The following is a 26,564-nucleotide window of genomic DNA, read 5'->3' on the forward strand; positions in this document are numbered from 1 at the left end:
GCAAGGCAGTGTTCATTGAAAGACTTAACCCCTCATCACTAGCGCAATTTATAAAACTGAAAAGAGAAGGGAACTTAAAAATAACAGAATCACCAATAAAGCACCTGCACTTATTACAAACTTTAATAAACGCCTGTGACAAACAGAAGCGGACTCTGACCACCTTCTGCTGATTTGAACGGCGCTTAATCCTCCGTGGCAGTAGGTGGCGACGTCGAGCTTCAAGCGACGACAAAAGCAGAAGAAAGATTTTACTTCCCCACGTGTTCAACGTATCTACTAGGAGTGACATGGTGTAGGGAGAAGAAATAAGCTGTTTTTTTGTAATCTGTATATACATTTAAAACCCGACTGTAGAGACATCAAGGTGGCAAGATGGCTCAGAGAAAGAAGAAGCTGACGAAGAAAAAAAGACATAACAGGGAGCAGGAGGTCGACTCTGATGGAGACTTTCAGCTGGCTGCTGAAATTAAAGACGATGATTCTGTAAGTCACAAGAGTTTTGAACCACTTTTCCTAGAAAAATAATCAACATGTTTTCTACATCTAAATGTATTCATCGGTTCGCTAGTGGCAGCATGGGCGGCTGTCTGTGCAGATAGAAGTATATCTCAGTGGTAGAGCATTTGACTGTTGATTAAGAGGTCTCCGATTCAAATCCGTTTGCCCCCTTTGTATAGTTTTGGTTAGTTTTACTACAAACAATTGATTATTATCATTAAATTACCACATGTAGGCTTGTTTACCGTTTCAATGTCCAATTACGCCACTGTTGTCCTGAAGCGATGCCCGCGTTGACCAAACAGTGACACATTGTTTTAGCCACTATAACCTCCTTGCAAACAACATTATACTCGATCGCCTGCAGAGAACGGTAAAGTACAAAAACTTGACATTACATTGACTCTTTATACTCACCAAAACATGGCAGCAAATACCCTTTTCCCTCAGGATGACTAAAATAGTAGTGCTTGAATCCGCAGTCTTACAAAAATATTCACACCCCTTAGACTTTTTCCACACTCCAGTCACAAACTTCAAAGTATTTCATTGGGAAATACAAATGTCAATTTGTAATCTGCCTCGGTTAGTCTATTCACATTGAATGCTAATTTTTTTGACTGACTTTCTGACTTCTATGTCTCTACCAGTTTTGGACATTTAGAGACATAAATGCTTGTCTATTCTTCTTTCATATTTGAGGGAAAAGTGTAAGTGATTGTAAATTTATGTTTAAGGCTTCCTGAACATATCGAGATTTAGATCTGGGTCACTTTAGCATATGAGTGTGTTTTGACCTAAACAGTCATTGGAGCATCAGTGTGTGCAGTACTGACAGTTACAAAGAACAGCTTGGACAAAATATTTAAAAGGATACAAACTTTCAATTATCAAGATGTTCATCCGTTGCATTGATGTTGCAGTTAGATGGACTAAAGTTACCCTTAATGTCCATGTTTGTTTCACATCCTTAGTGGATGAGACTGTTTTACTTTGTGTTGATTAATCACATGAAATCCCAATAAAATCCGTGCAAATATGAGGTCATGCTGTGACAAAAATGTCTTAGGTGTCCCTAGTAGGGATGCTTCGATCAGGTGTTCTGCTGCCGATTCCGATACTGATCATCCATGGGGCTGATCTTTGCCGATCATCTGGATTGGCTGTTAATTTTTCGCTTTAGGTATAAATTCTACTATGTGATCTGGCAAAATTAAAACAATGATCTGGTAATAAATTCACCTAATTTAGACATAAAACATGTAAAATACTTGCAGGCACAATACAGCAGCTATTCAGTCAAAATGACAACTAACAACCTGCAATCAGTAAAATAATATTTAACAGTAAGGTTGTATGTACCCTAAATTATACTTGAGTCAAATAATAATTATTATAATAATAATAATTTCATGGAAATAGGCTGATAATGATCGGTGGCAGATCGATCGGCGCACCTCTTGTCCTTACTATAACAACCATGCAGTTCCTTATAATTCAGTGTTATCAACTAGTGATGGACATGTTGTCTTGCTGATGCTAACAGCCAGGGAGGAAACTGCCACGCTTCCCTGTGGCGTCAGATTGCACATCTGATGTTGAGCCCGACACCAGGGAACTCGTCCGAGCCCAAAACAAGAAGAAGAAAAAGTCTGGAGGGTTTCAGTCCATGGGTGAGCTGCTTTTCACTGCTTTATGGCATGTTATTTATTGACTTTTTAGATCTGATTTTTCTTGATCTACAGTCAGTAGTTTCATAACTTTATATGTAATTCCAGGTCTCAGCTTTCCTGTTTATAAGGGTGTCATGAAGAAGGGTTACAAAGTCCCTACTCCAATTCAGAGGAAGGTATGTCAGTCTAATCTTCGGATCATGTTGTGAAATAGTTGTGACATTCTTGGCGTTACATTTCTTCTTTTCCCCTCATCAGACCATTCCTGTGATTCTGGACGGGAAGGATGTGGTTGCCATGGCAAGGACAGGCAGCGGGAAGACGGCTGCTTTTCTGGTGCCCATGTTTGAGAAACTGAAGGCCCCTCAAGCCCAAACAGGAGCCCGAGCTCTCATCCTGACCCCCACCAGAGAATTGGCCCTCCAGACCATGAAGTTCACAAAAGAGGTCTGTTTGGCATGTATTCAGGTTTTCAAGATGGCTGCTGTGTTTTTATTCTTTTGGTTTGAAACATGTTAAATGTTAATTAATGTTGAGTAAAGTTTCTTCTGATTTTGTTTTTTCTTTTGTTATATAGCTGGGTAAATTCACACGCTTGAAGACTGCTTTAATTCTTGGTGGAGACAGGTTTGTAACTCCTCTTTTGTATTATTTTTGTTGTTGTTTTGTTGTCTCTTTAAATGTGTGGTAACAGTAAATATCCCCCGTGTCCAGCATGGAGGATCAGTTCGCCGCGCTTCATGAAAACCCAGACATGTACGTTTTTCAATTTAGCATCATCCTTCAAATGGTTTTACCCATATGCATGTTAAGAAAGTAAAGATCTGAGATCTGCTGTCTTTCTACAGAATTATTGGCACCCCTGGACGTCTCATGCACGTCATCACAGACATGAACCTGAAGCTGCACGGTGTGGAGTATGTGGTGTTTGATGAGGCTGACAGGTAAATCACAGTTCCTTTCAAAGGTATTCACACACGAGTAGCTTTGTTTCACTTTATCATAGAACAAACACAACATTCATTGTTTTTACTTGTAATTTTATGTGATAGTCCAATAAGAATCAGTAATTATGAAGTGGATGGTAAATGAAACATAGCTTTTCAAAAGGCATGTTTATTTATTTATTCATATTTATTTTTATTTGTTCAAAATAAAAAAATAAAATATTTTTACTTTGATATTTTTTCTACCAGATTTGCAAATCTAGAGACTGAACCTTTTGTCTTTACTTTGACTAGACCATTCTAGCACATGATCAAACACAGGGGTGTCCATTTATAGCCTGTGGAAGGATTTTGTGCAAATTTAATACACAAGCTTCACTGGTTAATTCACATAAACGTCAAAAAAAAAATTTAATGGTCAAATTTGTACTGATTCTAGTCCTTATATAAAACGATAAAGCAAATTAAAATCTTGCAAAAATCAAGACAGACGATGAATGACATTTTAATTTAAAGTGAAGGATTGGTTAATGAAGATCAAGACATTTTCTACAAAATTTCATCTTTGAAAAGGCATTTATTTCTCTCTAGTGCAGAAAATTCACTCCTTAAATCCACTTCTAGTCAACTTGTGGGTCTTGAAGCTACGCATGAAATCTTTTGCAGTGAAAAGATTTGACTTTCTTTTGTCTTCCCCCGCTCCCTCCTCTCAGGCTGTTTGAAATGGGTTTTGCCGATCAGCTTCAGGAGATCATCCGCAGGCTTCCAGACACCAGACAGACCCTCCTGTTCTCCGCCACTCTGCCCAAACTCTTGGTGGAGTTCGCCAGAGCCGGTGAGATGAGCTGTTTCGCTCTTTCGTGACTTGCCATCAAATGTTTAATCTGGTTTGGACTGAATCAACTTCTGTCTCCAGGGCTGACAGAACCTGTGCTGATTCGCCTGGATGTTGATGCAAAACTCAGTGACCAGATTAAGGTAAGTTAGAGACTGAATATATGACCCGTTTTCTGCAGTAGCTCTTCTTTCCATATGTTGGGGTAGTCATCAGTGAATTTTTGTTTGGATGTGTGGCAGAAATTTTGTTGATTTAAATCAACAGCAGATCAATCAGCAGAAGAAGCTATTGTTTACAATCAGATAAATAATATTTATATGCTTTTGTCTCATTATAAAACATTAATGTTTTAAAAGCTTGCGTTAGTTTGTCCCTTTGACGTTATGCAGCCACAATCCTAACGTGGATTCATGAACCTTCTCTCATTTTATCATCTGACATTGAAATAACTAAATTTTTGTTTAGTTTCACAGAAATTTCTAAAGACGTCAATGAAAATGGTTTTAATCACCCTGCCAAGTTTCATTAATTTCAGTAAAATGAATGTCCAGCTCTCCTCAAATGTTTTCTGATCATGTCGTCCATCAGCTGTCGTTCTTCCACCTGCGTGTGGACGACAAGCCGGCGCTGCTGCTGCACCTCCTGAGGAATGTGGCAAAGCCTCAGGAGCAGACGGTGGTCTTTGCTGCCACCAAGCATCATGTGGAGTACCTGAATGAGGTGAGATTCACCACCAGACCAACTCTGTGTTTGCTCTTTCATAAATTTATTCTATAGTGTTTTTTTTTTGTTTGTTTTCCAGCAAGATACAAGAGCTTGTTTTAAGTTAATAATTCCATAATATTGATGAAAAAGTCCTAGTTATAAGTGAAATAATCTGCCAGTGGAATGTGGTATTTTTCCCATATAATAAGTTAAAATGTCTTTTTTTCACTGGCAGATTATTTTACTCATAACTTGTCTTATTTCAAGTGTATTATGATATTTGCACTAGGAACTTAATCAAAAATGCTTTGTTAGATTTCACTTTTTAAAAATCTTTATTTTATTTTCCCCCCATCGCTCCATCCGTTCCTCAATTTTCCTCATACATCCTTCTATCTGTCCATCCCTTTTTCTGTTTCCATCCATAGAAGGAAGAATTCCAAATTAAAAATGTGTAAGAACCCTGTTGAACGAGGAAAAAAAAAAAAAAAATCTCTTTGAATACTGTAAAGTAAAAAGTGCTTCCATGTGTCCTGCAGCTGTTGTCTTCAGAAGGCATCGAGTGCGCCTACATCTACAGCGCCCTCGACCAGACTGCTAGGAAGATCAACATCGGGAAGTTTGTGCACCGGAAAGCCATGGTGCTTATTGTCACTGATGTAGCAGCTCGTGGTATAGACATCCCCCTGCTGGACAATGTCATCAATTACAACTTTCCCTCCAAAGCAAAACTCTTCTTGCACAGAGTCGGTTGGTGCTTCATTCTTTCACCTCATATATTTGTTTTCCTCACTTATTACTGGAGCTCAGGAGACTGAAGTACCGTTTGTCTTATCCAATCAGGCCGTGTGGGACGTGCGGGACGCAGTGGTACAGCGTACAGCATGGTGTGTCCAGATGAAATGCCGTATGTCTATGATCTCCACCTGTTCCTTGGAAGGCCTGTTCAGTTTGCGACAGCTGACCACACACAGGGTAAATGTTGTAGACGGCCTTTCGGCTCTTGTCGTGATTAAAAACTGTTTGAGGTTTAATTTTTCTGTTTTTATTCATTTTTTTCCAGATTCAGACGGTGTGTTTGGAAGAGTCCCTCAGAGCATCTTGGATGACGAAGGCTCCCATCTGATCACGGCTCATGAAAACTCCCTGGACCTGCAGAACCTGCATCGTGTCTCAGAGAATGCCTACAAGCAGTACCTGAAGTCCAGACCGAACCCGTCGGCAGAGTCAATCAGGCGGGTGAAAAGCACTGACGTGTCCAGCATGGCCGTACATCCGTTACTCGGTCAGTTTGAGGAAGGAGCTTTTTAAAAATGGGCTCACAGCACATCATGGCCGACGTTTAATTTTAAATGCTTTTGCTAGGTTCTGGTTTGGAGAAAAATGAGCTGGAGCGCCTTCAGTTGGTCGACGCAATTAAGAGCTATAAGTCCAAATCAGTGAGTTCACGGATGGTTCCCCTTAGAGCTGGAATTTGCTGTGAACCAAAGTCTTTAAATACTGTTTTATTTGTCCTTTTCATTTAGACTATTTTTGAAATCAACTCTAACAGTAAGACGCCTGCAAGTGAGGTGATGCGGAAGAAACGGTCAAAGGACAAGCAGGTGGTGGACAAGTTCAACAAGCAGAGAGAGGACGTGGCGGCGGGAAGCAGGCTGCGGCAGTCGGCTCCCCCCAGGGCCACTGCTGGTGATAACGAGGAGGAAGATCTGCAGGTAATCAATACAGATCAACTGACCCTTAGTAACAAAGTAAACTTCATATGTTAAAAGTCAATTTAGCAACTAAATTAAGTATTTGTGAGCAAATTCTGAACTAGAGTATCAGAACTTAAAAGATATCTGTGTGTGTATGAGAATAGTAAATATGCCCGATTCTCTTTATTCATTGGTTTAAGCAGATACGTGTCTATAACTAAACAGAGACAGCCAGATCTGCCTCAGTTTAACCTGCTTTCGAGACACTCTCTGGGTTGAAGAGCCTGAAGACTTACAATCTAAATCAGGGCTACTTACATAAAAATCTTAAAGGGCAAAAAATAAGGTTTTCAATGAGTCAAAATAAGTGGCTCGTGGACCCTGGGCCTCCTATTGAAGGCCACTTATCTAAATTATCACAAAGAAATTGTAAATATTAAATATTAATTTCACAACTAGGAAATCCAAGAATACTTATAAAAAGCTCTGGAAGATCTGATGAGATAGGATTAGTGCACTGTCTTGAAAAGTCCAGAAAAGTTTGCGAATTGCTGGTATCATTTTCCACGTCTGAATAAATATGCAAAACAACAGAGTACTGATAAATGCTCGAGTTTCCAGGCTTTATTCCACTTCATACATTTCCCCAAAAATGACTCTTTTCACATCAAGTCACTCCAAAATGATGTAATTAGTTTAAGACTTGCCACATCATGAATTCATTTTGACATTTTACCCATTAATATTTTAGTTTTTGATTCCTGAATAAAAACCACTCAAAGCTAAAAGCACACAGGAATCAATATTTGGATTCAAGACAACTGGAACTTCAGTTCAGACAAGTTTAAGTAGATTAGGGAAATTGATAGGTCAGTAAAAAAATAGATAATCATGGGATGTTTTTCACTTTGGGTTAGACATACTAAAAAAATTATAGCTGGGTTTTTATCTCAACTATCATAGCCAGCATTTTGTGGTAGATTTGTACATGCAACTCTCAATGTCTCCACCAGGGGGTGTTCTCAGAGGTGCTCGGAGTTAAGAGAAGGAACGTGCAGGAAGATGGAGAACGCCTAAAGAGCAAGAAAAGCAGGGAAACGGGCAAAGAGGAGGAGTATTACATCCCTTACCGACCTAAAGACTTCAACTCTGAGAGAGGGTGAGGAGAGGACACAGGTTTTCTTTTTATTTATCTACAATTACCGCAAAATGTTTTGTATTTAAACTAGTGTTGTGATGTTCTGTTACCAGATTAAGCCTCGGTGGAGAAGGCAGTCATTTTGAACAGCAGGCCTCCTCAGCTGTCCTCGACCTCATGGGAGACGAGGGCAACCAGTTAAACCAGCACAAAAATATTATGAGATGGTGATTTAAACTCATCGACACTCTAAAATGAAACCTTAATGCCTCCTTTTCTAAATGTCTCTCATTTCAATATTTGACACTGTATTTAATGTTTTTTTTTTAAACCCATAGGGACCGAAAGAGGAAGCGTTTTGTGAAAGAGTCAGGAAAGGAGGAGCAAAACAAGAAGATCAGAACCGAGAGCGGACAGATTGTGCACAACAAGAAACGGAAAAACTTGTATCCTTTTACCAAAGTTTCCATTTGTGAGCGTGTTGTCTCTGTTCTGACCTTCCATCTTTTCAGCTGTATTATTGTGATGCTGTGTCACTTGACAACCTGTCAGCTACGAGGAATGGAAGAAGAAATATAAAGTCGAGGATGCAGGATCTGGTTCAGATGGAGAAACGGGTGGAAGGAAGAGATCTGCAGGAGGTACGACACATCCCCCTTTCCTATTTGAAGTGATGCCAATGTTATCTGACAGTAGAAAGAAAATGTTGCACTCTTTATTTTGTTTTGCAGGTCGTGGCCGGGGCCGGCGAGGAGCCAGCTCCCACAGCCCCCAGGTGACGGCAGGCGGGCGCAGGATCCGATCTGAGCTGAAATCCAGCTCACAGATCCTGAAGCACCGCAAGCTGAAGCAGAAGCAGCAGTTCCTGCAGGGCGGCGGCATGAAGAAAATCCGCAGCAAGAACAAACAGTGGGTGGGAGAGATGAAGAAGTCGGGCTTCGGACGTGGAGGCCAGAAGAAGGGCAAGATGAGGAAGAGGCTGTGAGAGAGAGACGACTGCAGAGGGCTGACTGCACCACGAGGGGCTTAATGAGGAGTTCCATGAATCTCCATGTTTTTACAGTTGTCATGGTGAATTTTGTGACCCTGAGCTACAGGACAATCTGGCGTGATAAAAACCTTGTGGACTGCGAAGGTTTATGCATCACCATACACACAGCTTCCTGACTCCAGAGAGGGACGATCCAATCAGATGGACTATATTCCTCTAAAACGTGGCTGAAACTGTATGTTTTGATTTTAATAGCTAAATACATTGAAAGAGACATTATCCTGTGTCTTGTCTTCATTAGAAATGTGTAAGAAGAGACGTCTTGGTTTTCCTCTTGGATGTGTTGCATCTCTAAAAGTCCGTCTGGAATAAGCTAATGGAGATTTGTAAACATGGTTCCTATGCAGACTTGAGTAAGGAATTAGATTTCATAATCTTTCTAGCCTGGTCAAATATGAGGGGAAAAAATGTTTGTATATATATATATATACAGTATATACAGTATATATATATATGGATAAATAAATTAAAAAAAAAACTTATTTCTGAAAGAATGACAAATACAATGGCACTAGTTACGGTATATCTATTTATCTATATATATATATATATATATATATATATATATATATATATATGTTGTGGTTGTGTGTCTAAAACTGGGATGCACTTTCCTGTGATTAGGGTTTTTTTCTTCTTGCTTATAAATGTTCATGAGACAGTACCTTTATAGCAAATAAACTGCATTTCATATATAGATAAATAAAAACGTAACATCCTCATTTTGACTCTGGAGGGGAAAAACTTAGTGCAAACTAATCCTCACTTGTTTACAACCAACAGAAGCAAACAGACCTCAAAATATCTGGGATCAGCTCCAGCAGGGGTGAAGGACAGTATGTTGTCCAGATATCAGTTAATCCTTGTGCAGTGATAGCAAGACTCTGTAAGGCTTTACTTAATATCCCGTCTTCTGTGAAACCGCCGCCCCCTCCTCTGTTATGTACCTGATTATCCCTCTCCCTGTCTTGGGCACTCTCCAGTGGTTCGGGTGCCCTGCAGGCATCAGGAACGACAGCTTTATCTTCGCTTAGGGTTCCCAGGACTGACACAGCATCCACTTGAGATATGACAAAGAGCCTGAGAATGAGAACACAGCTGCTTGCAAAATGGCTGACCAGAGCGCCTGTGGCAGGTTGGAAAAAGAGCTGTTGCACAACTTTTAAAATGTGCAAAAAAAATAATCCTAGAAGCAATCAATGAATGCTAGGTAACTGTAGAAGTATCCATCTTTGATGTTTTAGGTTTCACTTTCTGACATTTCTGATGATTTATGCAGCATTCTTACAGTTTTGAGTCTACTTACACTATGTCTATGATTCAACACTGTAAAGTGACTGGATTAGCAAAGGTCCTGCAGGATAAAATGAGTGTGCAAACCAAAAGGTTTTATAGGTTCTGAATTATTCAGGAATGGAGCTGTAGAGCATTGGCACATTTTCATAAAAACTGGCAAAAATAAAATGACTTGACTTTACAATGTTAAATGAAACCTGCGTTCAAATTTTTACAGGAACTGTTCCAAGTTAACCGTTTACATATATGCAAACACAGTGCTGAGATTTTTCCCACAGTTATCACATTAATCTTAATCTATTATCAAAGCAATTGTCTGTTTGCAGATATGTGTTTCATTTTCTTTCCCGAGAAGCCATCGCTGCAGTCTGGCTGTCCTCCCTTCTTCGTATGCTCCCACCAATGATAAGATTGCCAGGCTATCGCTTTCAAGGCAGAAGAGCACTTGAAGAATGACAGAGGCAACACGAATGACATCTGCCGCTCCACTGTCCGCATTTTTGCATGAACATTCACAGGGCATTTAAAAGTAGGTAATTTTTCACAAATATTACAATGTGACAAATTTTAAGTTTGAAGTATGCTGTAAAATAATATTTGCCTCCCTGAAGATTTTACTAGTTTGAAAGTTTGAGATAAATTCTTACTATCGAAGATTACATGATTAAATACCAAATGAAGTTTTAAAGTGATGATTTCATTTTTTTTTTTTTATGTCCACCAGTCCAGTTCAAAGTGAAAAAGTTTGAAGTTAAATCTAATTACTGGGTGTGCTAACCTTGTAATGAAAAATGCTTAAATATAACAGGGAGTAGGCTAAAATACCTCAAAAACAACACAGCAGGCCCTGAGCGAAAGAATTTCAAGAACACTTGAGAAACAATTATACAGCTCTGGAAAAAATTAAGAGACCACTGCATCGAGCCCAATTGAAAACCTCATGGTTAATCCACCAAATATTGATTTCTGAACTCTTCCTAAGTTAAAATATTAGTGTTGTTGTTTCTAAATGAACATGAATGTTTTTTGGGTTTTTTGTGCAATATTTGAGGTCTGAAAGCACTGCATCTTTTTCTGTTATTTTGACCATTTCTCATTTTCTGCAAATAAATACTACATTTTTGCTTGGAACTTCAGAGACATGTTGTCAGAAATTCATAGAATAAAAAGAACATTCTATTCACATCTTAATTAATGTTCATTTTACTCTAACATACCTATAAAAAGTAAAATTAGAGAAACTGATATCTTAATTTATTCCAGAAATATATATATATATATAAAAATTAGAAGTATGTGTCAGTCACCCATGAAAAAAACACTAAGGCCTGTCTTACATTTAACTAAAGATTTGATAATTTCCAACACTTTAAGTAAAATATTTTGTGAACTGGCAAGACAACAGTAGACCTTTCCAGAGGTGTGAATCACATTACATCTGGTGTTAAAAAAATATGTTTTTCTGGACCTAAATGACTTGCTGTTTTTGCTGGGACCATACATTTTGCTCTTAGCCAGAAAATCCTGAAGGAGAATGTCCAGCCATCAATTTGTGACCTTAACCTCAACCGCACTTGATCCGAACTACGGGAGGAAGTCATTTTGTTTTTGTGAATGGGTTAACAAAAACAAAATGAAAAATTTTGGAATGTCCTGGTCATTAGGACCTGTGCCGAATTGAGATGCTATGACATGCCATTCATTCTTGAAAACCCTCCAGTTTTAATTCGGCAAAGAAAAAGGGGTCAAAATTCAATCACGGCAATGCAACAGAGTCATTCAGTTAAAGCTTGTTGGCATTTGTTGCTGCTAAGGGTGGCACAAGCTGTTTATGAGTGTAGGGAATGTGTAATTTTTCACTTAGCTCTTTTTTTATATTAAAAAGTGAAGTAGTTGCTTTAAAAATATGTTGTTTGTACACAGGTTATTTATATATAGTATTAAAATTCACTTCATGATCTAAAACATCTGTGTTTGTTTTTGGCCCCTTGTTTTCCAGGGGACCCTTAACTGCATCTTTGCTTGCTTATGTCTTGGGCCGGCTCTGCCGACAGCAGAGAATTAAATCTATTATCCACTCCCCTATTACTATTGGATTTTATAGAAATCTGTGTGGTGCCCTTTTAGAATGGGTGGAGCTGGATATTGTTGGGTCAGAAACTGGTTAGCTGGGTTTACTGTCAAATTATAGAGCTGTGGCTTTGTTTAAAAAAAAAAAAAAAGAGTTTGTGAACAACCCACCATGCAAACGCTCAAAGAGAACCCTGAATTTAGCTCAATCAAAAAGGAAAAAAGTTTGTAGTTGTTCCAGGAGGGTTGTGCCAGAAACTCCCAATTAGAAAGCAGAAATGACTGTAAAGGTTATGTTGGCTGTTACAAAGGTACGGTGAGGTTAAAATGGAACCACATAGAGAATGTGAGCAAACCAATTTGAATTCATAAATCTGAGCCTGAGCTGATGAGGTGTGATCAGATGAAGTTCAGAAATCACGATGAATAAACCTCTTATGATCAAAAACTTTAAATGTCAGGCTTTGGACTGCATAACAAACCCGAATGTTCTCCACTCTAATTGTGAGAGAACTATGTATCATCAGTTATTGGTTTAATATATTTGGTTCTTCTGCTATTGAGAAGAAGATGATACAAATTTTAATGTCAATAACTTTGTGATAACTTCAGGTTATTTAGATTACTGTACTATGATATAAAGCGATCTTATTTGATTCCTTAAAGAAATCTTTTGGCTATGATCTACTGCGCCTGTCAAGCTGTAAATCTGAACACACCATATAAGAAATGAAAATTTACTTCAGCAAGGACTATTTGGTCTAATACAAGCAGTGATGTGTGCCATGAAGGGAAACCCTACCAGCACCCAACATTGATCTGTTTTGCTCCCCTTTTTACCCCAGTAATCTTCCCGCACAATCCTGTTTTGTGTCTTTCTGACCACAAATCCTGTTCCATGCAGTCCAAGTAGAACAATTACTGCAAATACAAACAAGTGCATTGAGTTAAAGCTACTTAAAATGAACAACATGAACCTACGGAGGAACTCTAAACACTGCCAATAAGCCTACGACATACAAAAATGTATTTATTTTTTTCAACAACAGAGAGGATGAATTTTTACGAATGAGTGAGACTACACAGGTTAGGGCTGTGACTTGCACTGAGAGGGAAAACATGTTGGCATGCACATCAGTCCAAGGGTTTAGGATCAGAGGGGGTTATTTTTGGGATGCTCGGTCAGAAAGCCCTTATAAAGAGGTCTTCTCCCGGTGAATGGAAAGTGGGTTATCAGCTCCACTGTTGCTTCTCAATGGGGCCAACTCGTTTGCATCTAGTCAACACCTTCCACGTTTCCCTCTCAGACACAGAAGTCACTCTATATCTCCCTAAAGCGTCACATGGTCTTCACCTGTTCTGGTTATTCACTCTTAAATATAGAAAAATAAACAACTTATATTTTCACCAACTTTAAGCTTCTCTTTACCGTTAGCCATTGTACAATTCACAGTGACTGTGACAAAAGACAGAGCCGTATTTCTCTAATCTCCTTACAGTTGGTTGTGCATGATATAAGTGCATTCTTGATTAGGGGCTACTTCGTCTGTTTCAGACTAATAATACATTCTCATTCTTTTTCTGCAACTTATTTCTGGTTGCTTGTCGAAGGAATGATCAAACCCCCACTCTCTTTTCAGCTTGAGAGAGATGTCTGTCTCCTTGTGGCTACTCACTTCATTTATCTTGCCCAGGATCAGAGAAACCCTGAAAATCAAAAATAATCACTGAACTCCAATGCATTAGTAGAACTTAAGACTAAAATGATACAGAATCCTTAAGAAAATGGCCACTCCAAATAAATATTAATTTGAAATGCCCAGGACATTAATTTAGTAAGAGGAGATTTATGCAAAGCCAAAAATGCACTTCACCAGTATTGCATCTCACCAAATAAATATAACAAAGAATAAATGATTAAAGAAAAAAAGAAGATGTCTATCATGTTGATTATATATTCTGTTCTGAAAAGCAATTTGTATTTGAGAACTAGTAGTATAAATATTTACAATTATTATTTTGATGTAGCTTTGTTAACTCCAGATTTATAGGTAAAATGATTTTATCCATCTTTAAACTCAATTGAATACACTTGTCACCAAAAGGGGGCAGTATAGTCACTTTCTAAAGTCTGACAGAGTGGCCTCCAAGTTAGTCAGTCAGGTTATACAGGCCTGCCATCATGGGTTAAACCCTGACTGTTTCAGAATGAGATTTAAAAAACAACATATTTTTAAGAGTAAACTCTTGTCTGGAGACTAAACGCTAGGGTTAATCTTCAGGAATCACTTTCTAAAAAGCTTTAGCAAAATTCTCAAAGTTATTCGGGATCATTTTGACCTTGCCAGGTGTCGTAAGCATCTGGCATTTTTGGTAGTTTTAACAAAGGCAGGTTTGGAGTGTGTTAGTCTGTTAAACTAAGAGTTTTGATTTGCTTAGGAGAATTTTTGCATTTCCTTTCTTTTCTTCCTGCTTTCGCCTTTTCCACCACACCAGATCCCCGATAGCATGCGAGGTCCTGCCCACCGTCACAGCACGGCGCCAAGAGGGTAAGGCTCTCATGTCAGTGTGTGTTTGTGCATATGTGTGTGTGCAGCAGCAAATTTGGAGGGCAAGGACCCCGGATATGTTGTGGAAGTGTGCAGTGGACAGGGGCCAGACAGGACGTGACCTTCTGAGGGAAGCTCAGTCAGCCTCATAGGCTAAGTTGCCATCAATCAGATCTGATTGTCCCGCCTTCAGTGTACCACTTCAAATTCACTAGAGGATTAAATATGTGAGCCTGTCTTTGCATTGGGTTTTTAATGTAAATTGCCATCTGATAAACTGGATTACAGCATCAAGAAGAGTTGTAGTTATTGTAAATGGATACAAAAAAAACACTTATGATAAATTGTAAAGCAATTCAATCAATAAAGTTGTTGTAATAGTTTGCGTCTTCAATTAACATGTTATTTTCATAAATTTTCAGGAAAGAATAATGAAGAAATGCATAAAATGACAGATACTGACAAGTAGTTCAACATTTTTGTTTGTAATGATAAACAAGCAATGAAACGAGGAAAGATTTGTGTTTAGCGCACCGAACTGACTAGCAGCAGCACTGAATATATGAGTAGAAATTGGTCAAGTTTAACACCCAAACGAGCATTAAGATCATTTTGATTATCTACTTTATTAAAGAAGAAAAAACTCAAAACAAAAAGCGGGACTAAGAATTGTTGGTGGTTAAGCGTTTCCCTGCCACCTCAGATGTTTCACTTTAGCATAAGCATTGTGACCACAATACTTAAAGCATAATCCAGACTTTTGATAAGCTGTTTTAAACAAGTGGAATATAAATCTTTTCCATCTAAGCCACAGATCGGACATAGCCTTGGTGCTAAATTCAAACTTGCTAGCAATTGCTAAATCTGGTTTGTTATAGCAACTTCTCACAACTAGATACAAACGTATATATTTGCTCCAACACAGACACTTTCTGAGCCAATTGTTTTTTGTTTTTTAAAAACATTTACTAAGATGACATAATTGTTCACAATATAACCCATCAACCCTACTTCTGCTAGAAACCGTGGACGATTGAGAATACTTGATCTAAATGTTTAGAAAAGATTTAATACAGAAACAAATTAGCTAATATTGTTATAACTGAATGATTAAAGAATATTAAAGTTACAAATTAATATAACAGTTGTTAATGCAAATGTCTATAATTTTAAAGGATCATTTTCAAAACATTGTCCCAAATCCCTTTGCCTAGAGCACCTACAAATGTAATTGACCTGCACATTTTGTTCCAGTTTCTAGCACTTAATTTGCAGTTTAATTACAGACTGCAACTTTGTTGAGTGCCTGTTGACCATACGTTCTTCTAGTGTTTTACCGGGACCACTTTCATCACTCTCAGCCCTTTGCAGCTCCAGATCAAAGCAGTTAATTTTTCCTCCTCTGCATGCTGACCTGAGTCGAACCTACTCCTCGGACAAATGACCAACAGGTCAGGATCTCAGTTCCGCTCAGAGTAGGGGCCAAGGGCCTGAGACTGACCTTGCAGAAAAGGCAGAAATCTGTTACAAGGCCATTACTTTTGGACAAAGCAGCTCTTCTAATGTGGAGGGTTAAATTTTTTAGTTTACAATAAAAAATTTTTTTGTGGTAAATGCCAATGCCATCTACATAAAAGTTCAATTTAGTTGCGTGTATATTAAGGCAAATCTCACCATTTAGTCTCCAACTTCAATTTGCAATTTTTAAAATATATTCTTTATAGTCAAAATGATTTTAAACACCACCTGACCATGCAACTCTGATTTGAAGCAGGCAAACAGGCTTGAGATGTAGGAAGAAGATAAGAGTTCTTCAGCGTACGAACATTTAGGTGTTTTCCGTGTCTTGGGAAAAAAAAGCCCAAAGGTGCTAATTAACAGGCCTGTCAGTGGTTCCTTGAAGTGAAGTGAACTTGCCGATAACCGGAGTGGCTGATGGAGGAAACTTGACGGGCACTCGAGCCATCTGGAACTTGTTCTCCTAAAACGCCAAGTTGTGGCACAAAACATGGCACTGATGGTGAAAACCGAAGCACAGGTACGGATGGACAATATGACTTTAATGTGTAGTTACCATTGTATTGGGAAGTTTTGAAATAAGCAGGTAAAACGTCTAACTTTCTGCATTTACTGGAAATAAAAAACAAATTCTTTAGAATAAGATGTAGACAAATTTGCTCCTTCGTTTACAGTGGTGCGGCTCTGCTGTAAACCAGGCAATCTTGTGTGTCCGGAGGGTCTTTGTAGCTCATCTCATGCAGGTAATCAACCATCATTCTTTCATGAGGCCGTGAGTGTTCAGGAGAGACGCTGGAGCTCCCCCGCTGCTTCTGCCAGCAATACATCCTGCTACACGTTAGGAAACATGACAACTGCACTCCCTCCCAGTTCAGCGCACCTGAAGACACGCCTCTGTCTCATGACATGATGGGTCACATCTCCTGCTGCTACGCTGCACTCGAAGAAGTATAGATACCAGATTTCTGCATAGTTACGCTTTGTAATATTGAAATTAAGAAAAAGAAAATCTAACCTTTATTCTGAGACTTTTTAAAGAGTGGGAAAATCCCACTTGCACAATTAATTGTGTTTAAATAGTGACAAACATTTTTTATTAAAACACAAATGGAGTTAGTTTAGAATTTATGACTTACATTTAAAAATTTACCTATATCTAAAATTTTTTACTTCATAATTAATGGCTTTCTTTTTTGGGGGGGGGTATGCCCAATCCTCTAGGCCACTCCTCAAGATGGGAAAGACAAGGCAGGATGTGACTCAGATAAGACAGTGAGTGTTAATCTTTATAAGTAAGAAAATGGCTATTTATAAAACACCAAAGACTATTTTCAGAAATCACTTTTTATCAGTCCGTCCCCAAATCAAGCAAAGAAATTATACGCAAAATCTCAATGCATGTGTAGAATTCATTTACACAGACAGACAGGTGGATGTTATTTGTTGAGGTATAATTACACATTTTCTTATAGAACATTGTTTTCTATTGTCGAAAAAAATGCTCAAACATTTTACTTTCAAAATGATAGAAATCACAACTTTCTGACAACCAATTTAAAGGAATCATATACTTACAAAAGCTTTAGATTGATGCATATTGCATGTAAATGAGAGTATAAACTGCAATTTAGTGACCCTCATTTTTTTGATCTTCAGTGAGGAACAGTAATTCTTCCTCTTCTGTGCTTTATAAGCAAATGCATGCTGAGAGCAGGGACTTTCTGTATTAGTGATTAGAGCTTTTAACTCTTTTTAAAGATGATTTGATCCCACAGTTATATATATATATATATATATACTGCTCAAAAAAATAAAGGGAACACTTAAACAACACAATATAACTCCAAGTAAATCAAACTTCTGTGAAATCAAACTGTCCACTTAGGAAGCAACACTGATTGACAATCAATTTCACCTGCTGTTGTGCAAATGGAACTTTGTACAGAACAAAGTATTCAATGAGAATATTTCTTTCATTCAGATCTAGGATGTGTTATTTGAGTGTTCCCTTTATTATTTTGAGCAGTGTAGTATATAGGACTACAGTGTCGAAGCAAACCGTACAGTAAAAAGCACAAGTCTGCTTGACGCTGTACTGGGCAGCAAGTTGCAGCTCAAACACCTGCTGAAGTGTGAAAGCTTCGTCACACAGGCAGAAGATCGAAGGGAAGTGATGCTCTACTTTTTGCTGTGTGTGTTCTTTTTAGTATTCTAGGACTTTTTGTTTTGACTATAGTAATTTATGGAATTAGTCTCTCTGCTAAAACTAAACAAACAAACAAAAGTTTGAGAAACACCTTTCAAACCCTTTGATTCAGCTGCCCATCATTTTCTTGCATTCCACTCATAAACTTCAATGTATTTTACTGGATTTCAAACACAACAGTTCCTCACTGTGAACTGAATGGATACTGATGCACGAATGTGAAACAGGCTTGCATTTATACTCAATTCTTTTTTTTTGCCAAACACCCCATACATATATCTTCATGTATTCCTATATTTTTCTCCAGAAATAGTCTGAATTGGAGTCAAGATGGGGAAAGGTAAATGTAGGGAAGTTTTGGAAGAAAGATGGAGGATGAAAAAGACATAAGACTGTTATGAAACTTCACCATACAACAGAATAACATCCCTTGGTATACAGCCAGAGAAATAATGAAGTAGTTTAGGTCAAAGTATATACATTTGTTAGAATTGCCAAGTCAAAACTGAGGTTTAAATTAATTTAAACAGTATGAATATGACAAGACTTGAAAACCTACAAATTGATGTTCACAGACACTTTCCCTCAAATTTAAAATGAACTATTCTGCAAAGAAGAAAGGGCAAAAACTGGTAGGAACATATCAAAAATGACTGTAATAATCTGTAATTGTCACAAACTGTTCTAACAATTAAAAGGAGAAACATTCCAAAAATGTTTACTTGTAAAAACATCTGAATACCATTTATCATTTTGCTTCTTTGTGATTGTCATAAAATAAAATCACAATAAAACACAGTCAAGTTTGTCGCTGACAAAGTACGAATAATGAAATGTGTTAATAACACATACTTACCGTACATTTGTGAAATAAAATGTCAGATGATTGCTTATTTGAGACGTTTAGGCTATTTTTTTTCATGTGGTTTGCGGTTTACAATACTGTATAAAACTTAGGCAACCTCCTTTCAGTTTCTAATAAGTAGTAAAAAAATATAGTTAATTTAATCTACAAGATTGTGCCTTAAACTGATATCAACTCGGAAAGGTAAATCTCTTGATAAATCACCTGCTGTTTTCTGAGCTTGCTGTGCTCTTGATAACTCAAGTTATCCCCCTGCTCCCATATATCTTTATAATTAAGTGTAGGCGTGCACTAACGTGTGTGTGTGTGTGTAGGGGTGTGTGCATGCACATATCATTTGCGTGCCTGCGTCCGTGAGACACGGTATTATCAGTGTGGTTCACTGGTTCAGCAGAAATGGTTGAAATGATATCCAGAGCTCAGACATCAAACACATGAGGCCGGTTGAGTTATGGTGCATCGATCGAGCGCAAGAACAAAGGGGAGCAATGGTTAACGGGATGGAAATGAGAGAAGAAAGAGATAGATGAGGCAGACAGAAGACAAGCAGTCCGAGGTCTGCAGTGAATTCTGCTTGGGGTCTTAGGCTCTGGGGTTTATGTCAGTCAGGAACTGCAGGAAAAGTTGCTCCCTTGAGAACGAGAATAAAAAGAAAGAGAGGAAGAGCGAGAGGGCGATGCAAGCGGGTGTGTGGGGCACTAAGGGTCTAGATGATAGGTGACATTAACCAGCTCCCCTCTTGGCTCGGCTGTCAATTCCTCGCTTTCTCTTCTTGCAGCGACGAAACTCAGCAAAAGTGTGTTTTTGATCTTTCTTTTAAAACAATAGCCTACTGTCAGGTGGTGCTTTGGACTGTGCATGGATGTCGATTTTCTGTTTGCGTCTGTTTTTCTAAGCCGTTACAATGGTACATGTGCACATGTCTGGATGGTGATGAATAACCAGACCCTCCTTGGTTATCTTCACTTCCTTTAGAGTTTCAAGTGAGAGCCAGATGTAGCTATTTATCTTAATCTTTCCTCTCATTCCGCCTTGATATAGTTGGAGGCCATTTCTCTTTTCATTACATTATCAAGCATTAGAAGGACATGTTGTCATGAGAAAATAATCAACATCTGTTGAGCATTGTCATCGTTGTAGATGTAAAGAGCAGAAAAGCAAATATTGCAACAAAAGCTGAAATAATCAGGACGCAGGAGAACAGAATATGTAAAACCCCCATGTACACATAAAAAATGTATTTCTTGTAGTCGAATTGATGCTAATGCATTTGAGATGTAATTGGATAAAAGCTTTTTGAGACAAAGTGTTGGATGAGGGGAAGTGGGACTCCTCACACTTGTGTAAACACCATCTAAGTGATGTACAATACATATTTATTAAAACAGTCCTTACAGTTTAAGTAATCATTTTATTCACTCTTTTGTATTTATTGAAAACTGGTTAAAAATTCAGAACAGACAAATATGGAAAACACCAAAATGTAGTGATTATGTTAAAAACCCCCCGCATTAGACCAAAGTAGTCAACAAACTGCCACAAACCTCACATCCAGGAAGAAGCCATTAATTTATCTCCTGCACCACATACTGACAGCGCGTGCGCCTACGTGCTTTTGCGTGCAATTAACAGATTTTAGATGGTGTCATCCTCAGGCGATGACAGACCATGAGCTATGGAGCTTCTGTGACGAGGAGCACGCCTCAGATACAAGCACCACTTCAAATATGTCAACATTTTCAGGGTCGCAAATGACGATGTGAACCGCACTATAGTTAAAAAGAAGGGGAGCGTCGAAGCCGCTCGAGTGAGCCGTGTCAGTGGGCGATTTGGAAGAGAGGGAGCCGACGCACTGCTGTGAAGAGAAATGATTCATATCTTGTCTGAGCAACTGGGTTTTACTCTAACCCTGCTTCTGCACATTTAGTTTTAGATTCATGAAAACATATGAATTTAGAGGAATAAGGATTTAAATGTGTTCAAGAAATTAAGGAAATAAACAGTGGGAACGTTTTAAAAGAATCATCTCTTTCATTTAGAGAACCTGGTGAAAGCAAGTACATCCCTGAACCTTTTCCAGTTTTTCAAAATACAACGACATTTGAAGAAACATAAAAATCTGTCCATGGAAATTTATGCATGTTTTTACAAATTATGTACAAATAATCTGAAAAGTAGTGCATGTAATTGAATACAAATTCAATCCAGAGTAAATACTACAAACCTTTTGGGACTTAGATTTAGATTTTGTTGGAACTGTCTAACATCTGAATATGATTTAATATTTAGCACTCCATTGTAGCTGTGGTTGTGTGTTTAGTGTCGCTGTCCTACTGAAAGGTGAACAAGTGTCCTAGTTTCAAGTTTTCTGCAGCCTCTCACAGATTTTCTTCCAGGATTGCTCTGTTTTTAGATCCATCCATCTTCTGTCCACTGCAACCAGCTTCCCTGTCCCTACTGAAACAAAGCATCTTAACAGCATTATGCTTCGTTGTGAGGGTGGTAAATTCAGAGTGAAGTGTTTTGTTAGTTTTCCTCTACACAGCAGTTTTCATGTAGGTCACCATGCCTGACCCTTCTTCCACAACTTAACTGTATAGCTCCTGTATAGCTTTAAATCTTGTCATTCTGCAATGTGGACCAGGGTTGTGGAGAACAGAATGACCAGTTGTCCTTTTCTCAACTGAGCTGTGGATCTCTGAGGTTCCTCCAGAGTGACAGTGGCCTTTTTGGCTACTTCTCTGATTAATGCTCTCCTTTCCCCTGCCTGTCTGTTTAGGAGGGTCACTAGGTTTACAGGTGTGCCTAACGCTTTCTGTTGTCAAAATTACGGATTACAGTGTTCTCTATGACATGTTCCTGATCTTCTTTAAACTTCTCCACGATTTTGTCCCTGGTCTGTCTCCTGTGTCTCTTGATCTTCATCATCTTGTTTTGTTCACTAACAAACTTCTTATGCTTTCACAGAGCAGCTGTGTTTATACTTAACGTACTAATAGGGTTTCTTCTAGAATCATTGTTTAGACTCAATTTTATTTAGAGGTTTCAATGGAAAGGGGGTGGAATTTGATTGCGTTCTACACGACATTTTTAAAAGAAAACAAAGTAAATTTTTTTTTAGCTTTGCAAACATCCATTTTTTTTGTGTTTGTCAGATAAAATACCCTCAAATGCTTTAATATTGGATGGCAAAATGGCAAAAATGTTCAGAGGGTGTTAATACATTTGCCAGGCACTGCATCTGTTTTTCCAAAGTGGTGCCAAAATATAAATATTCAAAAAACATTTTATGGTGTTTTCATACAGCATTAATAAGCCACATGAGTTTTTTTTTTTTTTAAATAGTGTAGTTTGAGTCCAGAAGGTATGTGTTCATTGCATGCATACTGAGCAAAAAAAAAAAATCACATGGCTTCTCTTTATGCGTCTCTCAGTGTGGCTTCCTTCACTGAGGTGCAGCAATGGATAATAAACAGGTCTCTCAGGTTGGATTTTATAGTTTTTCCAGACTTGTAAGTTCAGAAAAGAAGTGCATTAGTTCTTTCCTTCCTGATTCATTTCATTGGCTGTTTCCATGAACATACCTTTGTTATGGGCACGGTCGGTCAGGGTGCTTTAAAGGGCTGTGTCAATACCAGAGACGGAAATCTGGTGGCTGCATGCGAGGCCCAACACTGCACAAAGTGTTCAACAGCCTGAGCTACAGCTTTGGCAAAGCATTTCTTTTTTTCTTGGTCTGTTCAGGTATATAATATTTTGTTAGATGCAGCCACAAACACAGCTTGTTAGTCTTGTGCTCCATGAACAATATTTTGTAGAAACGCACCTATTTAGGGCAGTGCAATATAAACTATATTTTAATCAAACTATTCCATTTTATGTAAATGAACAACCAAGTTGTGTGCTCTTTTAATTATGCATGTAGCACTCATTATCACATGACGTGCAGCATGAATAGTTTTAGCTGCATGCGTGAATTGATTCAGACAATTAATTACAGTTGGAGACATTTTCTCACATGTCCAATGCGTTTCAGGTTACTATGGACATAATATGTCAGCATATTTTGTAATATATTTAGAGTTAGCTACTCTCTAATATATTTAGAGTTGTTGTTAATTGCAGTTGAGGACAATTCAATTTCAGTGAAATCAACCATCCACATCCTGACCCAGTCCGTTGTGTAGAGGACAGAGATTGAACGGTGGCGACTGGAAGAAGAAAGAGGGAGGAATGGAGGGAGAGAGGGAGGGCCTGCGAGCGAATTCTTGTCCAAACATTCTGCATGCGGATTTGTATTCATTGCACCCCTGCTGCTATTGATATCATTACGCAGGGTGCTCATGCTGCGAGGAGGGGGCAGGGACTTGCAACGGGGAGGTCATGGAGCCGCAGGCCCTAACAAGAAGTGACACTGGCTCCAGGTCGGCCAAGCATCCACCGGATTTCAATGGGAGCCGCTCTTTCCCAGTCAGCGCATTAGATCAAAGATCATTACCTGCTAATCAAAACACATGAATGTATGGACTTTCTTTCTTTTCTTCTGATCTCAGTGCTAAGGAGCTATATAGATGGAAGAGACAGCACTAGTAGCTCGTCTAGATGGGCGCCCACCCTGACTCGTTGAAAACAGACAGATAACCATCGATACATTCATCACTCTCTGTTTTGAATTCTCTGTTCTGAATCAGCTGCTTACTATTTAAATAAATACTGCATTCCCAATTCACGTTTAGCATTAATGAAAGTGAGCTCTAAAACATGCTTGCATATGAACATTTACAAAATATGTAAATATAATGCCTCTCCTAGTCAATAGTTATGTTCTAAAACAGGTTTCTTGCAAAGACTCCACTATTTTAGTTCCATCCATCTTCAAATGTGACCGGCTTCCCTGTCGCTGCTGACAAAAAAATACATGCATCGTTTTGGTACCACAGTCATGCTTCAAAGTGGTGATGGTGATTAAATGTTCTAATGTGTTAAATTTCCTCCATGCACACATTGTTTTGCATGAAGGCCAAAATGTTAATTTTGTCATGTGGTGTTCCTTTATTTATCTCACAAACCTCTGAGGCCTTTCATCAATCAATCAATCAATCAATCAATCAATCAATCAATCAATCAATCAATCAATCAATCAATCAATCAATCAATCAATCAATCAATCAATCAATCAATCAAGTTTATTTGTATAGCATATTGCAGCATCAAGGCGGCTCAAGATTACAAAGTTATAAAGAAAACACTACAGTCAGCAACTGAACAAACATTACATTTTGATGAGTGCCATTACCAAAATCATGCAGATCAAATATGTTGGTCAATGTTTCATTTGTTATGGTTCAAAATCATATCTGAACAGGTGAGTTTTTAGTGTTGATGTAAAGGAATTCGGTGTTTCAGCTGCTCTGCAGTTTTCTGGAGGTTTGTTCCTGATTTGTGTTGTATAGGAGTTGAATGCTGCTTCTCCATGTTTGGTTCTGGTTCTCGGGAACTGGTTTGTATAGAAATGAAGTTGCACATTGTAGGACTCAATTTACTAAGTAGGTTTCCTCTTAAGGGAAGTGGTTGGAACTTTCTGAAATGTTTTTGAAAAGAGTTGATCATTTTCTTCCATTTCACTATTACTTACCAACAATTAAGTACATAGAGGTTTATGATTGAAACGGGCCAAAATCGAACAAAATTAGAGCAGCATAAGTACTTTTGCCGCACAAGTCTCAAGTATGTATGAGTGCATTGTCCACTTAGATCTCATAAGGAGCATAGTAGAATTGAGGGATGGCAGAAATGTGTCGCCTCTGAGTAAAAGCCTGAGTCTTCAAATGTCAAATCCGCTTGGACAACATGGGACAGGACAGGAGCAAGGGGGATCACAGAGAGAGAGGGGTTGGGACGGGGGGCAGAGGAGGATATTCTTATTCTGTACTAAAGGCTCCATGGCCCATTAATCGTTTGTTTGAGTTTCCGCCCTAGCGAGCATGTCATGTCTCCATTAGAGCGGGTTTGTTGCTTCTCTGTCTGCCTCTTGGCAGCAGGGGGCTCTCACACATCTCATTTGGCCATGCTCTGCTGTCTGGTGCCTGGCAGACTGATCTCAGTCTGTGTGTGTGAGCTCATATGCACGTTTGGGCAGCTTAGATCGGACAAATGTACATAACGGAAATTTATGTCTTAAGACTACTTGTCCTTTTGATATAAACTTTATAGTACAAGGTACCAATTACAATGTGAGCTATTGCAATAAACCTGATGATTATTGTCAACTTTTTAACACTCACTATTGCAGTTCATGGAGTTTTCACCAATAAAAATATATTCATAACGAATAACTAACAGTCTTTGGTTTGCAAAAGCAAAGACTATACATCTTTCCAAACTTACATTTGAATGACATTTCAGGTTATTGTTTCTATTTGAAATAATGTTTTAATGGCTTTGTTTTGGGTCAATAGGATAAGCAAAACGTTCAGCATTTATAGATGGCAAGTTTAAATGTTTTCTTGTTGTTTCTTTTTGTACGAATATTCCTTGTAAAACTCAGCAATACAACATTCCAGCATGTCTGCCGGCTTACTTATGCTGGGCTTTCTGGTGAAGGAGCTGACCCATACTGCCTCAGCCTATCTTGATGTTAGTTTGACCATTGACCTGAGACTATGCTGTAGACATCAGCCTGCTGACCTGTCAGACGGGCCCCTTTATTCCCGTGACCCACGGAGCCTTCCCCTTTAAGCTGAAATATGGCTGCCAAGCCTACAGAAGCCAGCCAATTAGGAAGTGGAAAGAAATCAGAGTGGTACAATGAGCCGAGACTAATAGAGTCCTCTTTATCTGCCGCCTGCCCGTCTGCCTGCTACCATACTGCCTGCCAAGGCTCCTTTTGCCAATCCGATGTCCGTATCTCTGAGTCGCTGAAAAACTCTTGGTTGGATATGTTCCTGGAAACTTGTTTAAAGTACCCACCATTAAAGCATGAACACAATCAAGCAACTTGAACATAACAGCAGAGTCTTGAGGGATTAAAACAGATGATATGTAATGCATCAAATGCACTTTGTGTGCAAAACATAAAAAAATAAAAAGTTTTAAGTTTTCAATCAACATCTGAGGCTGTTTAAGTGTTAGAGATATATTGATTTGTATTCTTGGATGCAGGGAAACTTTGCCATGGAAATGTTTTCAATTAGAAACACATTTTTGTTGGAAAACATTGGCATATGTTTGTTGAAGTAATTGTTTCTCAGATCAAACCATGCGGAAAGGAGTGTTTACTGTTGGATAAGTTTTTATTTAGAGGTAGAGACATAAGCCAGTGCTCACATTTATTATCAGAAATCTAATTCAGAAAATTTGTCCACTTCAAAGGTTTTTCGGTTTGTTTTCCTTTCGGACAATCACCATCCAATGGCCTTAAAGTAGATTATTTTTTAAAATCAAAAAGTCAGAAACCTGCTCTGTAGTGCAGAGGGTGATTCTTGTTTCATCTGCCAATTTCTGTTTTGTT

General features: G+C 38.5%; 1 protein-coding gene across 1 annotated transcript; it reads left to right on the forward strand.

Annotated features, from left to right (window-relative positions):
• The first annotated feature begins 230 nt into the window (after window positions 1-230).
• Window positions 231-8,769, forward strand: ddx54 (DEAD (Asp-Glu-Ala-Asp) box polypeptide 54). The gene is made up of 20 exons (XM_028026308.1): window positions 231-486; window positions 2,048-2,174; window positions 2,280-2,350; window positions 2,433-2,621; window positions 2,752-2,801; window positions 2,889-2,930; window positions 3,023-3,118; window positions 3,835-3,956; window positions 4,038-4,099; window positions 4,548-4,679; window positions 5,204-5,414; window positions 5,508-5,639; window positions 5,728-5,949; window positions 6,030-6,103; window positions 6,191-6,379; window positions 7,375-7,520; window positions 7,613-7,726; window positions 7,838-7,945; window positions 8,052-8,140; window positions 8,231-8,769. Exons 1-20 carry the CDS (start codon window positions 376-378, stop codon window positions 8,482-8,484), a joined length of 2,541 nt encoding a protein of 846 aa, XP_027882109.1. The 5' UTR covers window positions 231-375; the 3' UTR covers window positions 8,485-8,769.
• The last annotated feature ends 17,795 nt before the right edge of the window (window positions 8,770-26,564 follow it).

This window comes from Xiphophorus couchianus, chromosome 8, assembly GCF_001444195.1.
Source record: "Xiphophorus couchianus chromosome 8, X_couchianus-1.0, whole genome shotgun sequence".
In the NCBI taxonomy this organism is placed as follows: domain Eukaryota; kingdom Metazoa; phylum Chordata; class Actinopteri; order Cyprinodontiformes; family Poeciliidae; genus Xiphophorus; species Xiphophorus couchianus.